The 24457-nt window shown below is 40.8% G+C and overlaps 1 protein-coding gene across 6 annotated transcripts in view; it reads left to right on the forward strand.

The window, feature by feature from the left end:
• The window catches only part of APP (amyloid beta precursor protein), a 228924-nt gene that overhangs the window by 102129 nt on the left and 102338 nt on the right, over nt 1-24457 (forward strand). For all 6 annotated transcript variants that reach the window (XM_054579515.1, XM_054579519.1, XM_054579524.1 and 3 more), the window contains exon 6: nt 19389-19591. In XM_054579515.1, the coding sequence (XP_054435490.1) occupies nt 19389-19591 (203 nt within the window). The remainder of the gene's footprint in view (nt 1-19388; nt 19592-24457) is intronic.

Consider the following 24457-nt stretch of genomic DNA (forward strand, 5'->3'; position numbering starts at 1 on the left):
CATCAGTAGTATGGCTTACTTATGTTAATATACAGATTCTAGCCAGGACGGGTAAGAATTTTTCCATGGGAAAATTGTTTTGGAAAACTAACTTGTAAGTTACAACCCAGCCACACATCCAGTGTAGCCTTGAGAGTGAGGGTCCGGAAGGGTGAGCTGGCCCCCACCTGGAACTGCAGAACTGGACCGGCACCACAGGGGTTCTTGAATTTATGGAGTAAATGACATAGGGAAGATTCTTCATAACAACACATTTCCTCTTGGGAGTGGGTTGTTAACATTTTTTTCAAAGCAGATTCTCACATATGTTTTCTTGTTCTTACAGCTGTAGACAGTAGTGAGAAAGTGCTGAGAGGACACCTAATGTATCTTCCTAGATAATTAGGTGATTTTTTTTCCTTTTAATTAAAAAAAAGAGAGAGAGAGATAACTGCTTAACATAGATGTAGGTGAGTGATTGTTTTTGAATGCTTCTCACCATGCCCTCTTTGGAGGCTTGTGTGTGTAGTTTGTGTATTTTGTAGCTCAGGAGGGTTTTCTTTAGTTCATTAAGGTTATCTCAACTGTGCATGAGTGTACAAATGTGCACACAGGGGAACACACAATACCCCATAATGTTCTTTGGGTCCAGTCAGCTGAATCCAGTCATCTCACCGATCACTGTACCAGAAAAACTAACCCGCTATCTGTGACTTTCTGGGTATAGTGTGGGTCGGGGGGCGGGGGTGGGGGATGGTGTGTGTGTGTGTGTGTGTGTGTGTGTGTGTGTGTGGTGTGTATTTTTATAAACGATTTACAGACATAGGAATAATGGGATAGTGAAAAATCATTTAGAAATTTTAATAAGAATACTGTAAATAGTTTAATTTGAATTAAAATTTAAATTAGTAAATCTAGATATTTATTCCATCTTTTGCTGGTTTTGAAAGTAGGCATTTCTGGAGTGGGCAATATCTTTTGAATGCAACTGGTAATCACCTGCCATGCATGAACCTGGAAATAGATCAATATTATAAACTCCAATTCCACACTTCAAATATATCTTTTAAGTTCTAGTTTATCATATTTCTTAGTCTTTCTCTTGCACTTGCATTTTCACTTGGTAATTGTAAAAAAGGTCAATATTTGTTAAACCTTGAGAGCTCATAGTTTTGTTGGAGAAAATCTATTTTTTGTTCATAATTGCAAAATACGTTCAAGTTTGGGTTTATAAACATTTATAAGCCTATCAGAGCCTAATCCAGCCATTTTTATATCTACATTGGTTCTTTCCTTCTAATCACTTTTATAGACATTTCTGCCTTTAGTATTTGTCACTTCTGACCTGTGTCAAATAAATTTGTTGCACAAACATAATAAAATTTGTTGCATAAGTATCATAAAGAAGAAAGAATATTGTGAGTAGTTGGTTCCTGCTTTCCAAAAAATATCAGATGATGTCATTCTTCCTGTTGAATAACTACATGCATGAGAATACCTCATTTCCTTTTTGCTCTTAGAAATACATTATTCAGTTTCTGAGCTTGAGAAAAGTCAGTCACCCAGCACACCGTCATCAGAAGACTCATGATCTGAGGTTTTGCTTGTGTGATCAATTTCATCCTGATTTATATAATAATTGTGAAATATCCCCTGTCAGTTTTCACCTGTTTGTCAATGTGGAAAATTAACTTCTTTGATTTTCAGTTATATTCAATGAAAGTCACTAGGTTTCTAATATACCTTCTTGAAAGATCATACAGTATTTTAGGAACATAGTAATAAAACTGTGATAGCTTCTCTACTATATCACCGGCAATTCCTTTATTCTTCTATTGTCATATTATTTGGTCCTTCTTGGCACAGTTAGAAATAGTTAGTGAATAATCATAAGTTTTGAGGAATGGCAAAACTAGGAAAATATTGTCCCCCAAAATCTTAGGTATATAAAAAGCTTCATTGGACTGAAATGGTAATTACAAGATAAAGTTTTATTCAACTTTTAAAATTTTTCTAATAGAGTATAAAAGTCAGAAATGTCAACTTTACAAGTAGATAAAACTGTTCAAAATGGAACTCAAAAGGTAAAGTTGTATCCAGTGAACCCTGATGGTATTCCCAGAGTTAGTAGTATATCCTGCTTATCAGAAGTTAACATTTGTTATGTGACCTATATGTCATAATATACATTAAGATCTTTGACCTAATTTTCTACAAGGCTGTGCTCAACAAATATTTGAGTTGAATTGAATTGGCATTCCCATCAAATGCATACACAAACATAATTGGAAACGCAAGGTTAAACTAATTGCACTTTAAAACAAAAACTGCTAGGGAATATCATTCCAGACAAGCAATAATTAAGTGAAATTGCATCAGGAATCTCTAAAGCTACAAACGTTGAAAAATGCTGGGACTTCTGGAATATTTATTACAACTGCCTAGCCCTCCCTTTACTATAGGTGCTATCTGGATATTTTTTCATTGCTTCAAAAAGTGAAATAAAATAGAATAAAATAAAATTGGAATTATAAATGAAAGTAAGATTCATCTCCATTTGAACTTTTGGATAAAAGTGCATTCTTAGAGTGGCTTTCTTATTTATGCCAGCAGGCATTATTTTTTGTTGTTGTTCCCTAGTGTCAAATCGAAGCTCTTTATTAAAAATAACAGCAGGCAAAAATTTCAGGAAGTACAAGTTATAGTCATGAGACTAGCTCACCTCCATTAGCGTTTGGCAGGCAATCGCATGATTTAAAAAATGAATAAATAAACATCAGTGTAGGGCAGTGGTTCTCAACTGAGGGCAATTCTGCCGCCTAAGGCATCTTTGTAACTGTCTGCAGACATTTTTAGTTGTCAGTACATGGTATGCAGTGGCGGATGCTCCTGGCATTTGATGTGTAGAGACCAGGGACATGGCTAACCACCCCACAGTAGAAAGGACAGCGCCATAACAAAGAAAGGTTGAGAAACTGGTTTAGAGGACTGGAAAGCTGAGGAAAATGTTCTTAAAAAAAAAATCTTCCATTCCAAGCTTTTGTCTCACCCTGATCTCTTATGAATAGAAAAGCGAACACCCCAGGAATATGCATCTTGAGTAAGGCTTTTGTGCAGACGGAAGTGTTTGAGCTCAAAACAAACCTTCCAGACATAACTGCATATGTGTGGTATGTATGTGCCCGTGAGTCAACTCCAGCTCCTGGGGACCCTGTGAATAAGTGATGTCCACAGTGTCCTGTCCTTTCCAGTCCCCCTCAGCTCCCGCGAGACATACACCTATGGCTTTTATGGAATCAATCCATCTCCTGTTTGATCTTCCTCTTTTTCTGCTGCCCTCTGTTTTCCCAGCATTATTGTCTTTTACAAAGAACCCTGCTTTCTCATGATGTAGGACATCATTACCCAAAGTAGGACAGCTACAGTTTTGTCATCTTTGCCCCTGGCAATATTTCAGGCTTAATTTGCTCTAGGACCCATTTGTTCATCTTTTGGTGGTCCAGGGTATTCATGGGGCTCTCCTGACACCGAATTTCAAATGAACCCATTTTTTTTCGTATGTGTCTTCTTCACCGTCCAACTTTCGCCTCCGTACATCGTAACTGAGAGCATGAGGGTACAGATGATCTTAGCCTTGCCTCTATTGACACATCTTTGCTTTTGGTGATTTTTTGTAATTTTCTATCGCTGCCCTGCCAAGTCTCAGCCTTGTCTTGATTTCTTGGCTCCAGTCTCCATGTGAATTGATGCCTGAACCAAGATCAGCAGTGTCTTCATTGTCTTTGTGAAAGTTGTGTATTTCTTCTGTCGTCATGACTTTTGCCTCCTTGATGTTCAGATACAGCCCTGCTTTGGCACTTTCACTTTCATCAGCACTGGTCGTTTGAAATCACTGCCCCTTTCTGCTGGTAAGATGATGGCAGCTGCGTATCTTAGGTTAATGATATTTCTTCCACCAATTTTCACTCTTTCTCCCTGTGAGTCTAGCCCAGTTGTTCCTACATGCTCTGTGTCCAGATTAAACAAATAGATAAAATGCACCCTTGTCTGACACCTTTGCCTATAGGGAACCATCCTGTCTTACTCATTAGGACGCTCAGGTGCCTGGACGTGCCCGTCCCTGTCATACCAACCCATAGCTTTTCATGATTGACACAAAGGCTTTAGTATAGTCCGTAAAACAGACTAACCTGAAATTCTTTAGAGCACGTCAGTATCCAGTGAATGCTCGTCTTGAGTGTGTCTTTTCTGAATCCAGCTTGAACATCCAGCATTTCTTGCTCCATAAAAGGTAGTAGAAGCCTTTGTGGCATCACTCTTACACATTTCTTTCCTCGGGTGGGAAATAAGACCGATGGTCCTGTAGTTACTGCATTCCGTGGCAGCTCCTTTCCTGAAGCTCGGGATGTGTGTTGAACATTTCCAGTCTGTAGGCCATTGTTTTGCCTTCTGTATTTGACATATTCTTGTTAGGGTTTTGACAAATTCAGTCTCCACCTTGAAATAATTCTACCAGTATCACACTGACATCAGTGATTTATTTATGTATAACTGCATCTAGAGGTTAAAATACTATTGTGAGAATGTTCTCACCCAATTACTTCATTAATTCTAATCAGAACATCAAATATTTTTCTTTCTATTAGTATCTACTGCTCTCCATTTTGACTACAATAAATACAAACCTATTTTGTGGGACAAACTGATCATACTTTGAAATATTTTGTGCATGTAGAAGCACGGAAGACTATCTTCACTTGAAATATTTTTCCATTACATGTAATTTACAAAAATATTGAAAATATGATAATTTTCAGAAAGTTTTTGGGTCCAGGAAAAATCACCTATTATTTAATTTTATTGTAGGGCCAGACTTACTGTATAGGGCTAACTTATTCCCCTCGAAAAAATCACTTAACTGAGAATTCCTAAAGTGAGTGAGCTGTTTCTCTTCACATTCTTGTTTGGGAGTAGAGAGTTGGAGTTCCAGGGAGGACAGAGAATTTATAGACCCTGCTTCTATGTGAGCAGAGGTCTGTTCAATCTAATTCTCACAGAGGAGAGAAAGGTATCTTCCTCATTATTAATGTACAAAGTGGTCTATAGAGCTATAAATACTTTTGTAGAGAATGGGATTGTTACAAACATAGAAAAAAATATATATGTAAATTATATCTGTCTTTGACCCATAAATAGACTGTTTTAATGTATCATTGATTTGCTCATTATTGGAATCAAATAAGATAGAAACAGTTAATAATACAGCATGTAAGCCCATCATGGTAAATCTTTTTAGGGAGGGGAAGTGTTAACCCAGTAACCCAACCCAAGGTAACATGTCAACATACAAATCATAACAATGGTGAACTTACTCTGAATTGAAGGCCATTGTGTCTGTGGCTTCATTTGAAGCTGTTAATGGAGTTCTAGTGTAAATAACAGGAATGTGGTTACACAGCGTCTTGAGCACCTTTCTTGTAAGTACTTGTGACACAAAAAATACAAGACATAGTCACAACTACTGGGAACATTTTTCTATCCTACACGTGAGCCTGGTAATGAGATTTTTTTTATTCATTTATTAAGCCCTGTAGGGAATTGGAACTCAGCGTTTGTTCCAGAAACAGGGAGGGTTGCTAAGAACGCTGCGTGCAGCGCATTTCCAGCCGTTTCCCAGAAGCCTGAGCAGAGATGCACACAAGCTGATACTCGGCATAAGGGATGAAGTCTCAATCAGGATCGTTACTGCAGTCGGCATAAAAAGCCTTGGTAACCCTTGACTTGTGAGTGGCACTCTGCTTGGTGTAGTTGAAGGCCCATTAAACTGTGGTCTGCGTGCTCCAAGAACTTTCCTCAGAGAATAATCACCAATTGTGAGCAGGTTGCATTTTACAAATACATTGTTTGTTCTTTGTGAAAGCTTGTGATTGAATCGCATGGTAAGTTATACGCATGTTGTCTTCCCCTAAGCCTGGGGTGTAGAAACTCTCACAGCCGCCACTGAGCTCAGGCTATTGTGAGAATGTGTGCCTGTTAGTGGGTATGTACTGTTTTCAGTTTTTAAAATCGGTCATGAGAGAGTTTGTTTCTTTGTTGTTTAGGTAGAGAGTTATTTGACTTTTTTCTTATCTGGGTCTCTGGAGTCGAAATTCTTTGAATATATGGTAATCTTTCAGCTGCTTTTCTGCTTGCCTTGTCAGTGGTATTAACTGCTCAAGCGGGGGGGGGGGGGGGGGGGCGGGTAACTTTAGAGGATTACAAAGTGAATCATACAAATGATAAATTACAGCCTTCAGTCTTTGCCAGTGGATGAGTCAAGAAAGATTGGATTTGATGAGAACAGTTTATGGCGTTGAGAAGCAGCAGTCACAGTGCTGGGTTGGCAGCTCCCGGCTCGGTTTGAGGCTGTAACTGTATCCCTGACTCTTGTACTTAAATGAGGAAACTAATTTGAAAATGATGAATAGGGGAGAGTAGCAGAAGCTTGCATTTTCTCTTGAGGGAACTGGCTGCCAACTTTAATAAAAAAATGCTGAGTTTCTGTATTTAGTTAGCTTGGACCGCATGTATGTCAAGAAGAAAAACAAAACACTTTTAATAGCCTTAACCAGATTACAGATGTGTGGCCAAACCAGTGGGCTTTATTTTGGTTTCCAAGCAGGTGATGGCTGGAAGTGGGATGCCTTTGAAGTGCTGGGTTGGGCTGTTGCCATCTGAGCTACGTCTGCCAAAGGCAGCGAGCACCACGCTTGCTTAGGGACCTAATGGCACAAGCTGCCCCAGTGACAGGGTGTAGCCGAATGGGAAGTCCTGGGGAGCCATTCGCTGGTAAGAGCTTTTTGGAGGGTTGGGTTATTCGGTGCTGAGAATTTTACGCCATTGAGACACGAAAAGTCTCTCTTTTTTCCCCCTAGTATCTCTTAATTAAATTCTCTAAATTTTCCAGATTATAAAAGAATGGGAAAAGAAGAAAACACAGATCCTTAGGATTTTAACTGGCGTCTGACAACAGTACCCCTAGACACAAATTCTTTGTTGAAACCACATCGGGAGATTATCTTTACTGGGAAACCTCTAGTTTAATTTAGGTGGGAGTCACCATTGTTACATGTAAAGGTAGCCCTTAAAATTCTGTATTTTTGTTTTTGTTTTTTCCTTTATCTTGAGATGCACATATTAGCATATTATGCCCAAACAGGTGTTCTTTACCTGAAAACAATCAACAGCATGCTGGATCTTTGTTTGGAAGTCGGTTCTACCTAAATTGGCTTCCGGGAGCCCTAAAATCGGAGGTCAGGGTGGAGTACAGGATGTCTCCCTCTCTCCGTCTACACTAATAGCAGGAGCTTATCACAGAGAACTCAACCCAGTTTTAATAAGCAGTGTTTCCTCAGTCACATCGCTCGCCCACCCATTACCTCACACTGTCAAATGGAGGCGCTTCCTTTCGGCATAATGACTGATCACCCACCTCTGGTTTGATAATCATGGCTATTATAACATGTTCCTTTTTAATTAGGTCTTTCAGAAGTATTGTACGTCTTGTAATTATTACAATCAATAATAACAGATAATGACTCCTTAAGCACTTTCTGTTCTAGACAAGGTTGAGAACATTATTAAAGTAGGTTTTGGTAGTAAACAAGTGATGATATTGTTATTTTATGAATTGAAATATGTAGGAGTTCTTTTTGTTTTAGGGAAGCAAAAATATATTAGAAAATATGATTCCCTAGGATTGGAAAAATAATGTGTAATTGCTTTGGGCTCTTTTGAGTATTTTAAATTGAATACCAGTAGGTATTCAAATAGCAGTCAAGTCATTGTACTTTTCAACTTCTATATATCTGAAGACCTTCAGTTTTATATTCAAATTACATTTCAGAAATAGTTTTTGAAGAATCATAGTATCTTAAACTTTACTAATAAGTAAGGGAAGTCACATCAAAGTTAAATCTTCTGGAACATGCGGTTCATTTGTTTCCTTTTTAATGTTTGCACATCCTTTGAGTGTTCATCGGTAGCCTCCGTGGTCCTCAGGAGAATTTTATAATTGTTATTGGAAAATTGAAGCCATGGAATCACATGCATGTGGAAGCACTTTGGTTTTATGAAAGTGTTTACAAGGCAGTTACAAGATAGCAGCATTGCATTTGAAGTAGTTTAATGGGGCTAGAATGAATCAGAGGAGCAGGAAGCTGAGACCACACTTTTATAGACTCTCTAAATCCCTAGTCCACTTAGAGTCCAACCTCATGTACAGCTCACCATGAGGGCTGAAACACACTTTCGCAAATCTTGGGAACAGATGATTCATAACAAGATACCATTTCTAACTTCATTTGTGACTGGTCTTTCCCAGCATACACATCGATAAATAGACTCTATACACCCCATTTCTGTCTCAAATACCATAACATTTAGAACATCTGTGATCTTCAGCCATGACTCTTAAATAGACCTGCATGTGCCTTTGCTCCTTCCTTGGCATTAGTTAACAGACAAGGAAGGTAGAGCTTTTCCTCATAACCCCTGCACCTGCCTAATGAAGGTGCCAGTGCAGACAGGCCCCGATGGTCTCTGGGCCCAGAAACGTAGACATCCACAGGATGGAAGTGGTCGCTTAAGGCACCTGAAGGTACCTAAGCCCTTACAACCCATTATCATTGCTATTTCTCAGAAGCCCTTTTTCTTACGTAGCTTTGTCATTGTCATTCCCATCCTGTCTTTCCTGTACATTTTTGCACAGGGCTTTGTAGGTTCTTTTGTTCTCAGCTTTTCTGCCACCACTGTGTTATTTTTGTTTTGTTTTGTTTTGTTTTTCAACTCCTGTTCCTTAAATTCCTGACTCTGGTTATGCCTTTTGGATTATTACACTCTTTCCCTTACCGGCCCTTTCTTCTGGGCTGCTATCATCTTGCCGTGGACATGAACCCTAGTTTTCGGTCAAAGAGGCCAAGATCGATTTCTCCAGTCCAGGCTCTGCTTAGATATTTTCTAGGCATCTGAATCCTAACGGGCCCAAAAGCAAGTTCTTAATTCCCACCCTCCCTGGCCCCCACCTTGGTTCTCAAAGTTGTTCTCTCTCAGTAATGGCCCCTCGCCCTCCCTTAGGAATTATACCTGGGACTCATATTGTCCTTTCCACCAATCCAGTCCGTTCTGGATTTGGGTACTCCTCTCCATTCTTTTCAGTACAGTAGCCCCACCCCACCGCTTATCCACGGTCGAATGGTCCAAAAATATTAAATGGAAACATTTGAGAAATAATTCACAGGTTTGAAATTGCCCACACTCTTGAGTACCTCCCCTGGTTTCGTCACATAGGCATTGTGTCATCTCACATCAACACAGGAAGGGTGAGTGAGTACAGTACAGTATTTGAGAGAGAGACCACATTCCTGCAACTTCTATTACAGTATATTGTTATAATTGTGCTATTTCATTATTGTTCTTACTCTCTTACTGTGCCTAAGTTATAAGTTAAACGTTTTCACAGGCATGAATGTATACAACAAAAACATTTTATGTGTAGGGTTCAATCCTGTCTGTGGTTTCAGGCCTCCACTGGGGGTTTTGGAACATACCCCCTATGGTTTAAGGAGGAGACTGTTATACAAGCCAAGCCTCAACTACCATTATTTCTTGCTGGAGTAACTGCAATATCCTACTAATTTCTGCTGCCATTGTCTCTCTCCTGTACACCCACCCTTTCCCACATGCATACCTTACGTCTTTCTCCGTACAGCAACCAGGATACGAAATGAGTGTATCTGTATAAAGCTGATCATGGAACACCCCAGGTTAAGATGTGCTACTGGTTCCTAGTACCAAATACACAGAGAAAAAAATCATGAAACCTTCGGTGTGGATGCCAAGGATGATAATGGAAACAATTACCAAACACGTACTTTGTGCCAGACCTTTGTCAACATTCTTTTTAAGTATTATTAAAGTACAAAAATTTAATTGAGTAAATTTGAAGATCTAATTGGCTTTATTGAAGAATTTATGAATCAGGCAGCATCCCATCTAGAAAATAAAGAGGTGCCCCAAAAAGCTGTAGATATGGAAAGCTTTTATAGGCACCATCTGGGCAGGAGGAGAAAGCTGTTAGCAAAAGGAAAGAAAGGATTGTTTGAGGCAAGGTTACTTCCCTTTAGGGGAAGGCAGGGGTCCGGGGGTCTCATCGGGCAGATTGCCCTAGATTCTCCGTGGGGTGGGGGAGCAGAGAGCAGTGGTGGATGGAGAGGAGGGTCCATGTGACAGTTACTGACCAGAAAATTCCAGACTGACCGGTGAGGATTACATTCCTAGAGAAGGTTGAAACTGCATTTAGGTCAGATATTAAGTCTAGGTTCCTTGTCATGGGCTGTAGCACAAGTAAGTCTGTGCCTTTGGCTGTCCCTTTAACAGCATTAACAGATTTGACCCAGCTCCACTCTACCTCTCCAGTGTCACCTGTGCCTCTGTTTCCCCCTTGCTGCTTGTATAATATGACTCCATATTATACAAGTCAACCAGGCAAGCATTCCCTGCCCTCCCCCAAGACTGATGAGTCTCTCCCTGGGATCTGGGATCATCTCCACCCTTCGCTCCACTGCCGTCTTCTCAGAATGAATTTCCCCTGAACATTATTTTCAAAACGTCATTCTCCCAACAGTCTCAATGTTCACAGCCCATTTAGTTGGTCCTGACACTAATAAGACCTTTTAGTATTTTCTTGGCTTATCTGTCTTTCCCCCGACAGAATGTAAGCTCCCTGGAGGCAGGGACCTCACCCTTTTCTCTTTTAGAGCCTCAGGCCTCGAAGACTGCTTGTGCATCATCAGTACCCACTGACATTTGCTGAATGAATGACTTTTCTTATACTCATGTTATAAACATAGTAGAGTGTTCCTGATGGTGCTCTTTAATCAATACTGGGAAATATCTTCTCAGGGAATCTTCACATAGAACAGCTTAAATTTGCTTATGAGTAAAGAGGAGAAGCCAGGAGGAACAGCGTAGTTAGACTTCAGAGGCTAGATTCTGTTTCCAGTTACACAGGGAACCATAACAAGACATGTGAGCCACAGAGTGAGTGGCCATCTGGCCTGCTCTCTGTGGTCTTACGAGAATGATAGCTCTTTGGTTTTGGAAAACAGCAAAAATGGGTAGGGCTGTTTACTCAATGGAAATAAAAGGCATCCCCAATCTGTGTATTTGTGACCCAAATTTCTAGGCCTTCATTCCCAGCTGTGATCTAGAGGCCTCTGTGAGCGCGTCGTACAGCATCCGACATCCATCATCGTCACTGCTGAAGCCAGGAGCGCATTCCTGGCCGCCCGTTCTTCCTGCTGCATCCGTTTTTACTTTTAGAAACCGCTCTCTCCACCCCGTCTCTCCATCTCAAAGCATCTGCTCCCCCCTCTCACGAACCCCCTTCACCCAGACGGTCACCAGTTCTGTGCGTTGTGTTCTCAAAACTCTCGCTTCCCTCATCACCCTTGGCCAGGCCTCTCGAGAGCCTTCTCCTCCCCCCCATCCCTCCCCAAATTGTCTGTCCTCCATCCTTCTGCCGGCTCACACGTACTGAAACACAGCTAATCTTGCCATTCTTCTCCTTAAAACTTCTCTAGGAAGTAGATGGAATCATTAGTAGAGAAGGACAAACTTACTCTTTCCTTAAAGCCGGGTCCCTTACATCTCGAGCCGCATCTGCTCGCTCCTGGTGCCCACACTCCGCCTCCAGGTCCTGCAGGCACTTCATGTTCTCACAGGGGCTGCGCCCCGTTCTTGCAGCGCCCCTTTGCCGTCTTCCCCGCTGTAGATGCATGTCCATCCATCAGTTTCCAGGTCACCTGTTGCTTTCCCAACCCAGCCCTCCCAGGCCCCATGTTCACAGACTCCCTTTTTTCAGTCCATTACACTTAACGTGCGCCTTGCACACAGTCCCCCCTGGCGCACGTTTGCGTGTCCCTCTCTGTAAGACTCTGGTCAGTGGTCGGCGGCTGGAACTTTACCAGGCACGGAGCCTGATAAAGAAGAGCTCTTCATAAATTGTTTCTCTGAAATAGTAAAGCCCAAGGAAAACATTGCCTATGAAAAACAAATGCTGCTTTTACTTACACCATTTTTAAAACCTACTAGCATAAAAAGGAAAAAAATTACATGAATAAGTACAAATTGGAGCCCTAGGCTAATAACAGCAAATAGGCATCGTATTGAACTCCTACAACGTGCTTAACGTACTTTGACAGATCACAGACTCTCCCGAGGCGGGTAGTGTCATCACACTTGAAGGATAAAGAAACTAAGTCACCGCTGAATGAGTCACTTGCTCATAGTCTCATCAGCACTGGTACGTGGTTTCTGAAAATGTGCTTTTAACTACCACTCTAAGGACCCAGAGAACTAAAATTCAGGCAACTCCAATATATTGCAGCGTAACTAATCCTTGAGAGAAGGAAAAGAATTCACCAAAAAACAAACAAACAAAAAAAAACAAAACAAAACAGCTGTTACCAGTCATGTAACCCAAAAAGTAATGCACTGCACCTTCATTTCCTCATCCTGTACCTTCTACATTTGTCATATTTCTGTAAGGAGTATCGATGCTCGATATTTATTCCACAAACTTCTCGAATATCGACTACAGATACTTTAAAAAACATACTTACCAAGGCAAGGAGGTGGGCTTGTTGGAAGGGGAAAAAGTTGGCTCATTAACGAAAACTGAACTAAAAGTTTTAATTCTCCAAACATGCATTCCTTAAATATTCTGGCTCATCCAAGACTTTCATAACAGTAGCAGACTGTGTTTATCCTTGCCTTGTGTCTTATCTTTACCGTACAATTGAAAATGCTTATTTCAAGCCCCTGGGAGAAAGATGCAAGGGATCCTTGTGGCTTGTTCCCTTAGGGATAAAAATGGCATTTGGTACAACCTGAGCCAGCGGGTAGAGGTATCTGTTCCTTCCTGCAGGTGGAGCCCCACTGAGACAAGGTATCCCTACAGTTTCTGAAATGTGTTGGGGGAGCAAAATTTGGTGTCACTTTCACAAAAGAGATGAAGAGGTCCTTCACAGGGTGACCCAAAGAAGGGTGAGGCTGGTGTCTTGCTGTGTGGCGTTTCTACAGGGCTTTGTAGCCATTTCAAACACAAACTATAGCTGTATGTGAGTCCCCATGTGTATGGACTCTGGGAAGGGATGCTAGGCATACAGCTTAATGCTGAAATGACCTTTTTCAAGGAATCTTCTACTCTCTTTTAAAATGGTAAGTTCTCCCAACCCCCCACTCTACCTTACCCTCATCTAGCTTTCCCTCTTTTATTTGCTTCATAGCACTTACAATGTGCTAATCTAACATCTTCGCTTTGGTTACTGATATCCCCACCCCGCCACCCCCGCAATAAATGCCAAGAGGACAGGGAATTTTTTCTGTTCTTTTTCCCCCAGCAGTAACGTCAGTGCGTGGAACAGGACCTTCTGGAACCTAGTAAATGCCCAAATATGTTAAATGGCTAAAAATCATATATTTCCAACTCTCCAGCCAAAATGTATGCAGATCACCTGTACGTAGCAGCAGCCAAATCTTTAGATATGAGGAATTGGCTCATTTAAAGTTTTCTGGCATAGCATCTGATGAAGCAAGATTTTTAAATGACTGAAACTTTTTATCACTTTAGGTGCTTGGTTCATAAAGCTGTCAGGCAAAGAACCTGCTTTTGATTATATATGGCTTTTCTTGCCTCCAAGATAGTCTTTTTAAAAAAGCAATTTAGCTTTTTACTCTAATTATATTCCACACATAATATTTCTTAAGTCTTGCCAGCATATCATTTTCCCCCTCTCAACAAACTTTTTATGATTGAAAGTAAAGTTCAGACAGCAAGCATACTAAATCCTTCCGTCTGTGTCTCTAAAATCTAAGGACATTTTTCTACAGGGCTTCCATGTCATCATCTCACCCACAAAATTAACACTAATTTCTGAGTAGCAGATACGGGATTCACAGTACGATTTCCCCTGAGCTCCAGAAATGGCCTTTGTGGCTTGTTTCCTCACACCGGACTCTGCTCCGCACCAGGCTCCATACCTGTGGTCCTCGGAGTTTAGGATTCAGGACAGACCTTTCTATGCCAGAACACCTCCAGGCGGAAGAAGCTCTGCCAAGGTTCCTCTGAACGGCCCCATCTCAGGTCTTAGGGGTATTACTTATATTCTCAGTGTTTTTCTCTATTGTCGGAGCATTCTTCTTCCCATGAGCAGATACTGACGTAGTGGAGGAAAAAAGTAGTTGTTTCTGGAATGCTGTACCCAGGCGCTCCTCGCTCGCACCGAGGCTTGGCTGCGCTTCTTGTCTCTTCGTTTATGTTTGCCCTGTCTGTGCTTGCGAAGTTTACTAATTGAAACAGGGCAGAGTTTACGAGTCTGTATGAAGTTGATTTTATACTAAACTACCTGTTTTATAATCTTCCTTAAGTTTGCTTTCATGCCTAGCACCTTTTAGCGAATACAGTTAGGCTTATTCTTGGATTGGCAAGAATGTTGGTAGCCAACCCGCACATGAATTTAACACTGGATTCTGTAGTTTCTGTTAATATCATCGTGCCGCGTGGTACTAGGATTCTGAAAATAGCTCTAACATCATTTGTTTTGTTTGTTTTTACTATGGAGAGGACGAGATTTTGTGTTCTTTCTTAAAATCTTTCCTGGGAATACCCACCATCTGACTCTTTTATGTTTCCTCATAAAGAAGAAAATCAAACTGCATGTGTAATTGTCATAGGACATATCAATTCTGAGTGTTCTGGAGGCGTATGTTCAGCAGTAGTTACAAGAGCATTCATTTATTTAACACGTATTTTTGGAGCGCATTCCGTGGATCAGTTGCTGCTCAGGGACTGTGTGTGTGGCTTTTGTTTTGCTTCTTACTACGTGGCGCTCATTGTTGGTCAGGCACTGTCCTAAGTGCATTGCAAATACAAACCTATTTGCTCCTTATCACACCCCTGTGGATGAAGGTACCTCTTATCATCCGTCCACTGATGAAGATGGGGAGGCACAGACAGGTTAAGCAACTTGCTCAAGGCCACAGAGCCAGGATCCAGATCCAAACTGCCTGGCATCAGAGTTTGTACTTCTCACCACTGGGCCCTGCTCCACAGCCCCTGTCCTCAGCGGGCCCTGACGGAGGCCAGAGGCAGGGGTCGCTGCTGCTTCTGCGCTTGAGTTTGAGCACTTGGACAGCCTAGAGGCCTGTCACTTGTATATTTTTCGTTATATCTCTTTCGTTTCAAATCAGGACCAAGCATAGTCTCAGCCTCTGCCCGTACCCACCCCAGTCCATAACCCACCCTCTGTGCCAGGGGTCAGCGCACTTTCTAGAAAAGGCCAGAGAGTAAGCATTTTAGGCTCTGCAGGTCACATGCCATTTCCGTTCAGTCTTTTCTTTTTCTTCTTTCTTTACAATTTTTTTGAAAATGTGAAGACCACTCCCCACCAGCGAGTAGCACCCCTCTGAGCGCTATCACCACAGAGGAGTGCCTGTTTTCATAGTTGATATAAGTGGATTCAGAAGGTGTGCTCTTGTGTGTGTGACTTCCAAGGGTCCCTTTAAGGGGGAGAGATACTGGGTTGTTTATTCCGCCGGTTGATTGGTTGGTTGGTTGGTTGGTTGGTTGGCTTTTGCTTAGCTCTTCCCATCTTGAAACATTTACTCGAAACCATAGAAAGGAACCTTCTTTTATATTTTCTCACATATTCTGTCAACTTCCAGTTTTCTTAATTTAACAGCAGTAATTCATCTGGGACACGCTGGCTTACCCAGCCCTGTACGCTCCAGGTTACACTGGCAGCTGTTGGAATTGGGGCTGAGAGGGTAAGAACTATCTGTTTACCTTTTTAAAAAATGTGCTTTCTTTCCTCCCCGCCCCCCCCCCCACTCTGGGTGACAACTCTGGGTGACGTTCCCCTTTCTGAATCAACACAGAAGTGTCTGAGCATCTTCCCATTGACACCTGCCCCCGGGGTGTCCCTGGGTTGGGCAGACAGCTGTTTTGTCTTTGCCCTCCCTCCTCACTGCAGGTGGTTAGGTCTCCTGATTGTCCAATTCACAGAAGCCACAGGAATCCGAGCTTTCTCTCTGGGCATTTCCTCTCCTTTGTCCAGCAAAGGGGAAGATAAAAACAGCGGTCTTGCCAGAGACTAGGAAAGGAGACAGCCGCTTTGGGGAATGCAAATGGTGAATTGTGTTGCAGGGCTTAAACAAAAAGCAGTGAAAACTGGTATGTGACTCAAAATCTTTCACTATGTAAAGGGAATATCAAGGAAGTTCTAACAAGGTCAGACCTTACTTAGAAATGCAAGGAGAGTCACCTTTGTGATACAGTGTATCTTCTACCACCTAAAGTCTCACGTGCTGACACATAAAATTTTATTACCAGTGATTTATTTCCTCATAGTAATGTCGCTTTGACCCTTTAGCCTCCTTATTAAACTCAGATACTTCTGAGATGGTCAGCGTTTTCAGACATCCTTTTCCTTCAGAAGCATTTCCCTCATCTGTTAGAAATGTTTCTCCTGATTGGAATTTAAAAGTTGGACAGGCCATCTACTATAAATTGACAGACACTAAAATGTGATATCAATATTCTACTGTGTTCCCAAGGGATTATTTTACTGTGAGTTGTTTGGTGGTTTATAAAGAAATTGCTTTCTGATGCCCAGCCTAACATTTCCATAAACTGGCCCCTTGTTCACATGTTCTTGTGCTGTGAGCAGCTTTTCCAAAACCAATTCAGCTTAGTCCCATCACAGAACAAGGCTTTCCAGCAATTGAAGAGAAGGTAGAAAGGTAATTTTCCCCTTTCTGTCTTCCCTGCTGTTTATGAAAACTTCGATTGGCAGTTGCAGTGTTGGCCTGTTTGGGTGTTAAATCATAACTGTGTTGCTACGGTTTTCATGGTATTCAAATGGGTAACTGGATTCATGGACATGTGAATTTAATTCCAGAAATCAAAGCGATGGTAATAAGAAGTGGACCTGAGTTCTCTTAGGCCTAGTGATTTAATTCCTCTGCCAGTGGAACTATTTTGTGTCCCTGTTCCTTGTTAGTGTGCCAGGGAATTGCTAAGGCAGATGTAGTGACGGAGATGGGCAGAAACTCTTTGGATCTTGTCCATGGCTACGTACATACCAGAATGCTGGTCACTTTAACACGGCTGTTTTAGTAAACATGTCTTCTGTTGGGAGCTTCAAGTGCATAACAGGAAGGTTGAGGGAGGTTCCTGGGGGGTATCCAGGGTCGTGTTCTCCTCTTTCCACAAGGAAGCACGTTGGTGTCTTAACCCCCGGGTCCCATCCTTGCCTGTCACTCCATTCATGTGTCAAGAACACATGCACACTTCCTGATTTAAGAATCCTGGTTTCATTTCATTTTTCTCCCTGGTTTTATCCAAATCTTTCAGTTAATTTGGAGAACTGACTAGCACTGGTACCTATGAGTTGATTGACTACAAAAGAGAGCTCGCACACAAATTGATGTCATGCATCGGCTGTCTTTATGCACAAGTACTACACATCGAGGTTCTATAGAACAAAAGGGAGATGGAAGCACCGGGCGAGATGCGCGGCTGTTGGGTTTCAGATTCTTTTGAGATGTTGCTTCAGGTAGTAGTGGGCTTTCTGTGCAGGCAGGCAAGAAATCAATGATTTGCACCCCATTTGTCTCTAAGGAGAATGAAGGCTTTTACCATCTGATGATCAATGCCAGTGTTTTCCCTTCCTCTTTTTCTTACCGATTTCTTGTGGAAATCAGATTTCAGACATATTAGGGAAAGAGAACAGGTTTCCCTGGTGTAGGAAATGTTAAAATAAGTGATTAAGGTCTTCTGTAATAACACTTCATTTATTAACGTACCAAGAGTTAATTATTATTAATGTTACTCAGTTTAATAAGTTTCTCCCTATTCTTTTTGTTTTAGACACATGCTTTGCCTTCTTTGCTTGTGTTTGTTTGTTATACCTTGTGTCATAATAAGAAAGGCATTCCACGGGGGTCATACATATATTGACCTTTCATATGTATGACCCCAGAAATATTATTTCTGCTCCCCTGTCCAATTACGCTGTGACCTACTCAGTGTTGCCCTCAGTACGGTAGATTTCAGTGGGTCTCAGAATATTGCTCCCTGCCCAGAAATGTCAGCATCACCTGGGAGCTTGTTAGAAATGCAGGTCCTCAGGCCGCATCCCAGATCCCTGAATCAGAAACGCTGGGCGTGGTGCCCAGTGGTCAGTGTTTTAATAAGCTTTCCAGGTGATTCTGATACTTGGTGAAATTGAAGAACCACTAAAAATACCTGAGAGCCGACAGAACTTACACAGTTCATAACACTAAGGAGCACAACTATATACTTTTAGTAGGCACTGGGTATTTATTTAAGCCAGTTTCTTCTCTCCCCATTGTTTCCAGTTTAAACTTTCAGTAGCAATATTTGAATCAGTCTCTGCCTACACTTCTTGAGTATTTACTATACAGATGTTGTGTCATATTTTCATATACATTATGAGAAGTCATCCCCACAACACAATAAACTCTGGTATCCCCGCCCTCACAATTAATAGACTTTTTTTTTTTTTTACAGAAGTTTGAGGTTTATAGACAATTTGAGCAGGAAGCAAAGAGTTCCCTTCTACTCTCTCTCCACCAGCCCCCTCCCCTCATTTCCTCTATTAACATTTTGCATTGTGTAGTACATGGGGTCCAATACGGATACATTATTATTCACTAAAGTTCATAGTTTACATTACTGTTCACTTTTTGTGTTCTGTCAGTTTTAACACATGAATGATATTCTGTGTCCCTTGTTAGAATACTTTACAGAGTCATAAACTGCCCTTAAAACCCTGAGTTCTGCCTCAATATCTCTCCTTTTTCAACCTGCACCCTGGGCAAATTATAGTCTCCATAATTTTGCCTTTTCCATAATGTCGAATAGCTGAAATCATAGTCTCTTCATTCTGCAACTGCATAAACTAAGAATAGCTGTAGACAAGGGTTAAAAAGTTGCAGACTTCCTCAGCTGGAATCCTATTTTGACCTGCTTTCTTCATATGTGTTTTTTAAAGGATTTTTAAAATTGCTTTTTCTAGAGAGAGGAAGAAAGGAGGGAGAGAGGAAGAGAGAAAGAGAAACATTGATTTGTTGTTCTACTTATTTATGCATTCATTGGCTGATTCTTGTATGTGCCCTGAGTAGGAATCGAACCCATAATCTTGGTGTATCGGGACCAGCTGAGTGACCTGGCAGGGCCTCGTGTGTGTGTGTTTTCAAATTTCCGAAATTTCTGTCATTGATTTTCTTCCCTTTCCTGATATTTGTTAAATAACTATGTCTGTTACTTTTCTTTCTTGCTCCAGTGAAGACAAAGTTGTAGAAGTAGCTGAGGAGGAGGAAGTGGCTGAAGTCGAGGAAGAAGACGCTGAGGATGACGAGGATGATGAGGATGGTGATGAGGCAGAGGAAGATGCTGAGGAACCCTACGAAGAGGCCACAGAGAGAACCACCAGCATTGCCACAACCACAACCACCACCACGGAGTCCGTGGAAGAGGTGGTCCGAGGTAATCCGCTGTTCACTGGGATTTCCATTCTCAGGGAAAAGGAAGACATAGCGAAGTTTGAAGTGTCTCTCCAGCCTGTTACCACTGTCTCCCCAGCCAAAACTAAAATTCAAAACAAGTCTTAATGCTTGTTGAACCCTTTTTGGTTAACGAGGAGCAGTCCACCAATTCATTGCAAAGAATGTGAAGTCCCAATAAGACAGTCTATCCTGTACCTTGTGTGCGCTGCTTGGCAAATCCAGACTAGTTCTTCAACAACACCATTTGACCCATTGTTGTATCCGTTGACAGAGGCTGTTGTTAGTTGGCCGACTGCCTTGGTATTCCCCTGGCAGGGGACCTGGTTACGTTCCATGGTCTGTTATTTCTTTTACCACCTAGACTATGGGCTCCTTGAGGGCAAGGACTGGATTTTACCTAGTAATAGGCAGGGTGCCCAGCTTATGGAAAGTTTTCAATAAATCTTAGTTGAGTGAGTAGACACAGTCAGATTTCATTAAAGAAGAAAAGGGATATTTGGTAAGTATCACATTATTTTTTGCTGTGAAATTTAACTTGGTTGATTTGTGGTATCTTCATTTTATTGGAAAGTCACAGTGCTTTTTTGGAGAGGTTGACTTTCTTTTTCTGTTTAATGAATACCCCGATTGGGAACATTGTAAACTGAATGAACTAAAAGAATTCCTTTTCATATCAATGAAATAAAGGCAAGCATTGAGTTTTCAGTAAACAATGAAATATTATTGTAGCAACGAGTGAATTCTTGGGTTGAGTTTCTTAAAGGGTGGTTATATGTTTTACAGATAGTAGAAGTCCTATAATTAGATTGAATGAATATGGAGGGAGTTATTGAGGTTTAATGTACTACAAATACTTTTAATGTCTAACCACAAATGTAAATGTAAGTCGTCTTCTCCCTTTTTATTAAGGTAAAATTATTTCGGCTCTGTTTTTATATTTTGGAGCTTAAAATGGAATACTTTCTTTGCCTCAAAGAGATTTCTAATGGTCACTGTAGTCTCTTCTCTTCATTGTATTTTATAACGTTATTGAGGCACAATTTACATATGAAATTCACTCATTTTAAGTATACACATGTAATTCCGTTGCTTTAATAAATTTACCAAATTGTACAACCATCACCATAATCCAGTCTTAGAACATTTTCATCACCTTAGTAAGACCTCTCACACCTATTCATAGTTACCCCTTGTTCTCACCCCCAGCCTTGAGCAACAACTATCTACTTTATGTCGCTACAGATTTGCTCTTTAGACATTTCATGTAAGTGGGATCATGCATGGTCTTTTAGTGTCTGGCTTTTCTTACTCAACATAGTGTTTTTGAGATTCTGCATTTCTTTAACTTGTAGCTTTTACACCTGAGATTATTCTGTGATGAACAATCAGAGTTAGCTTAAAACATTGTTAAGTATTGCATATTCTCTAAAAAAGAGAAGATAGAGTCCAAAATGGATCGTTTATCATTCCCTACTTACTGACCACATGAGTGCTTGTGTAAATAGATACACATGTAAGTAAATGCACTTTTGAGCCGCTGTTTTTAAATACCCACAAATCCTTCCGCACGGTCTTTTTCATATGCCTGGTAAGACTATCTGTGGCAGATCTGGCCAAACGAACTTTTTAGCTTTTATTATCCTACTAGAGAAAGAAATTTTTCAGGGCTTTTCTTTTGGAAACCTAAAAAACACATGACTACAGTAAATTACAATAGCTAGTAATCTACAGTAGGGTTGAAGTTCTTGTGATCTCCATCCAGGGAGCTATTTATATAATAATTAAAGTCCACTGCTTCAGCATTCACATTTGGAGCCCCTGTTTGGTTTAAGCCATTTGTTAGGCTCCGTGGATCAGAAGATGAGAATACCCAGGATAGATGGCCCTCACAGATGTTAAAATCTAATATAAAAAATCAGTCAAAGACAGAGTTATCTGCATTGTATAAAGTATGGGCCCAGAGCCTACTTCAAAGAGGAAGGGATGATCAGGGAGAGAAGGGGCTGTGGAGGAGATGGCATCCGAAGTAGAATTCGAACAGCCGATGGTGGGTCTCCTAATGGGTTTTGTTGTGGAGTGCTTTAGCGTCGGTAGGGAGAGCGAAACCGAATGGTGCCATCAGAAGGTACCTGCAAGTATAGCCATTAATCGAGGGTGATCACCTCAGGACATACTATGTTTCTGACAGAAACAGCGAAGAGATTTTGCCTTGATGTTATTGCTGTTGAGGGGGAACGGGCGAACAGAGGTTGACGTTAACTCACGCACTGCAATCAGAGAATGCCACACAGACTCAAGCCCGTATTCCAGACCCAAACAAGCTTCCTGTCACAACAGCAGGCTTGTTTTGTTCTAAATAAGTCCAGTTCTTTTTGCTTCTGTTTTTTTCTAAATGTAGCATTGTTACTTATTAAGATAGAAATTGAGGGACAGCTAATTCTAGTATGTTCTATAGAGAGACAAAAGAGAACTTATAAAAAATCTCCAGGATAGAGATACAAAAAGAAACTAGCCTTAAAAAAATAAGTTGATAATGTTGATGGCAAGAAGAGGATAAAAGCGACCTTTTAAAAGCATATACCTGGTCATTTAGAGGTACCAGTTGTTAATACCAGAAATGGAAGAGCCTTCAGTGGGAATTCATCCATCCCCAGGAGAGATTCCTGAAATGGACAAAAACCAGTCATCAAAGCAAGTCTTCCTTAGAAAGGAGACCTAAGAGGAGAAACATGTTAAGGTACACTGTGTCTGTATCAGGGAGTGTTTTGTATTCCCACCTAATTCGATTAGAGAAGAACAAGTTTTGGGTGGTAACATTGAAGGGGCCGGCTTCCCTGCACAAAACCCTGTTTTCTTCCTTCTCTGGTGTAAAAGGGGAGCTATGGGGTTTCCCTAGTGAAGAGCAAGGCCAGTGGCTCACTTTAGAAAAACCCTAATTACAAGGGTCCTGCTCCAGTGCTGAAAATAAAAATCAGACGTGACTCATAATCTAGTTTTCAGTGTCACTGTTTCAGTGCCTGAGAGAAAATGTGGTTTACAACCATACTTAATAAGAAAATTGTTTCTTCATTACCGACATATTGCTACTAATCTGAGTCCTTAATGTGCCTCTTTTAAAAAAAAAAACAAAAAACAACTCAGTAGTTTTGTAACCAGTTAAAATTTGAAAGAAATAGGCAGGAAGAAAAATAAAAGATATTTTGGCAGGGTCATAAATTTCCAGCCATTTTGTATTAGAATCAATGACATTAAACTGGAAAATGTCAGCTCTAACCATGTTACTGATTCCAGAGGAAAAAGGTATTATTTGAAAGTGAAGACCCTGCAGTCTATATGGCTTTAGGATTCATTGTTTTTGGTTGTTAAAAAAAAAAACAACTTAGATATTGATCTAATGGAATAAGCCAATGCCAATTCAAACAAAACATTTAGGCACTTGCTCCTGATTTTTTTGTGTTTTGAGAAGGAATTACATTATATATAAACGTCAAGGTAATTTCTGACAGCCATGAACTCCAAACGCTGATTAAACATGTATATTGTAATAAATGACTTAATCTTTGATTTAATCTAGGCTGTTTGGTCCATCAAACCAAACTCTGGTTTTTTCCCTGATGTACATTTATTCAGCAAGTATTCATTATGCGTTTGCTGATTGTTAAGCACCTTGCTGCTGTGTCGTGGCGGGTTAGGCTGGAGAGCTGGTGCTCTCCGAGTCCCCACTCCCCTTGCCCTTCACGGTGACGGTTCTGTCTTCTAATCCTTGTAACTCTGCTGTGTGGTGGAAATGTTACTTCCCCATTTAAAGCCAAGGCAACTAAAGCCTAAAGACTTTTTTTTTTTAAATGGCCCATGGTGACAAAGCTGGTAAGTGATGAGGACTCAGACCCAGATGGGCGAGGTACTTCTGTGACCTAATTTCAAAACTTGACTTTTTTGTTTATACATAAACACTATCTCAGTTTAACCTGTGCTCCCTTATAAATGTCTAGTCCTTGCTATAGGCACGTATTCATATTACTGTTATTCTCACACTGAGCATACTGATCAGGGGTCGGCAGACTACAGCCATGGGCCGTGCATGTTTTCCAATCAAAAGACTGTGTTAAGACACAGCCAACCCCATCTGTTTTCACGTTATCTCTGGTGCTCTCATGCTACAGGGGCTGACTAGACACCGTATTGCCCGCAAAGCTAAAAAGAATTGTTTTCTGGGCCTTTATTTAAAAAAAACCTCTGATGCTGGTCATTACAAAAATATTACGAAGTTCTGTATGTTTCAGATACTACCACACCAAGTTATTTTCATTAAAGTGGCTTTATTATGGTTAGAGGCAGACTAGTAGTGTTTAAGAGAGGAATTTTAATAATTGCACAGCCTTGGGGCCAGTTAAGTAACCTTGGTAAGTCTGTTTCATATGTGTAGTATAGATGCTAATACATGTTTACTTTAGATGATCCATGTTAGGTACTTACTGTATGCCTGGCACATGGTGTTTCAGTTTGGTTTACCAGAATAGGCTGCCCAGAGTCAAAACCTGGCTCTACCACCTACAGACTGTGTAAATTTATATCAATTATGCAACCTTTACGCCTCATTGCTTCCCTCTATAAAATGAGGTTTAATAATACATACTTCATTTTAATTGTTTTGTGAGGATTAAATGAAGTGATCCATGGGAAGCACTTAGTACAGTTACTGGTAGCTAGTAAGTGCTCAGTGAACAAGGCTCTATGGTTGTCATGGTTATAAGCATTATCTCATCCTCCAAAGAACTAATGTTTGTTATGAATTAGGAATGCCAATCATAAGCCAACACATTGTCATTTTAATTATAACAAGCAT

The sequence above is a fragment of the Pteronotus mesoamericanus genome, unplaced genomic scaffold (assembly GCF_021234165.1).
Source record: "Pteronotus mesoamericanus isolate MK-2021 breed Mesoamerican mustached bat unplaced genomic scaffold, CSHL_Meso_final contig_116, whole genome shotgun sequence".
Classification (NCBI taxonomy): Eukaryota; Metazoa; Chordata; class Mammalia; order Chiroptera; family Mormoopidae; genus Pteronotus; species Pteronotus mesoamericanus.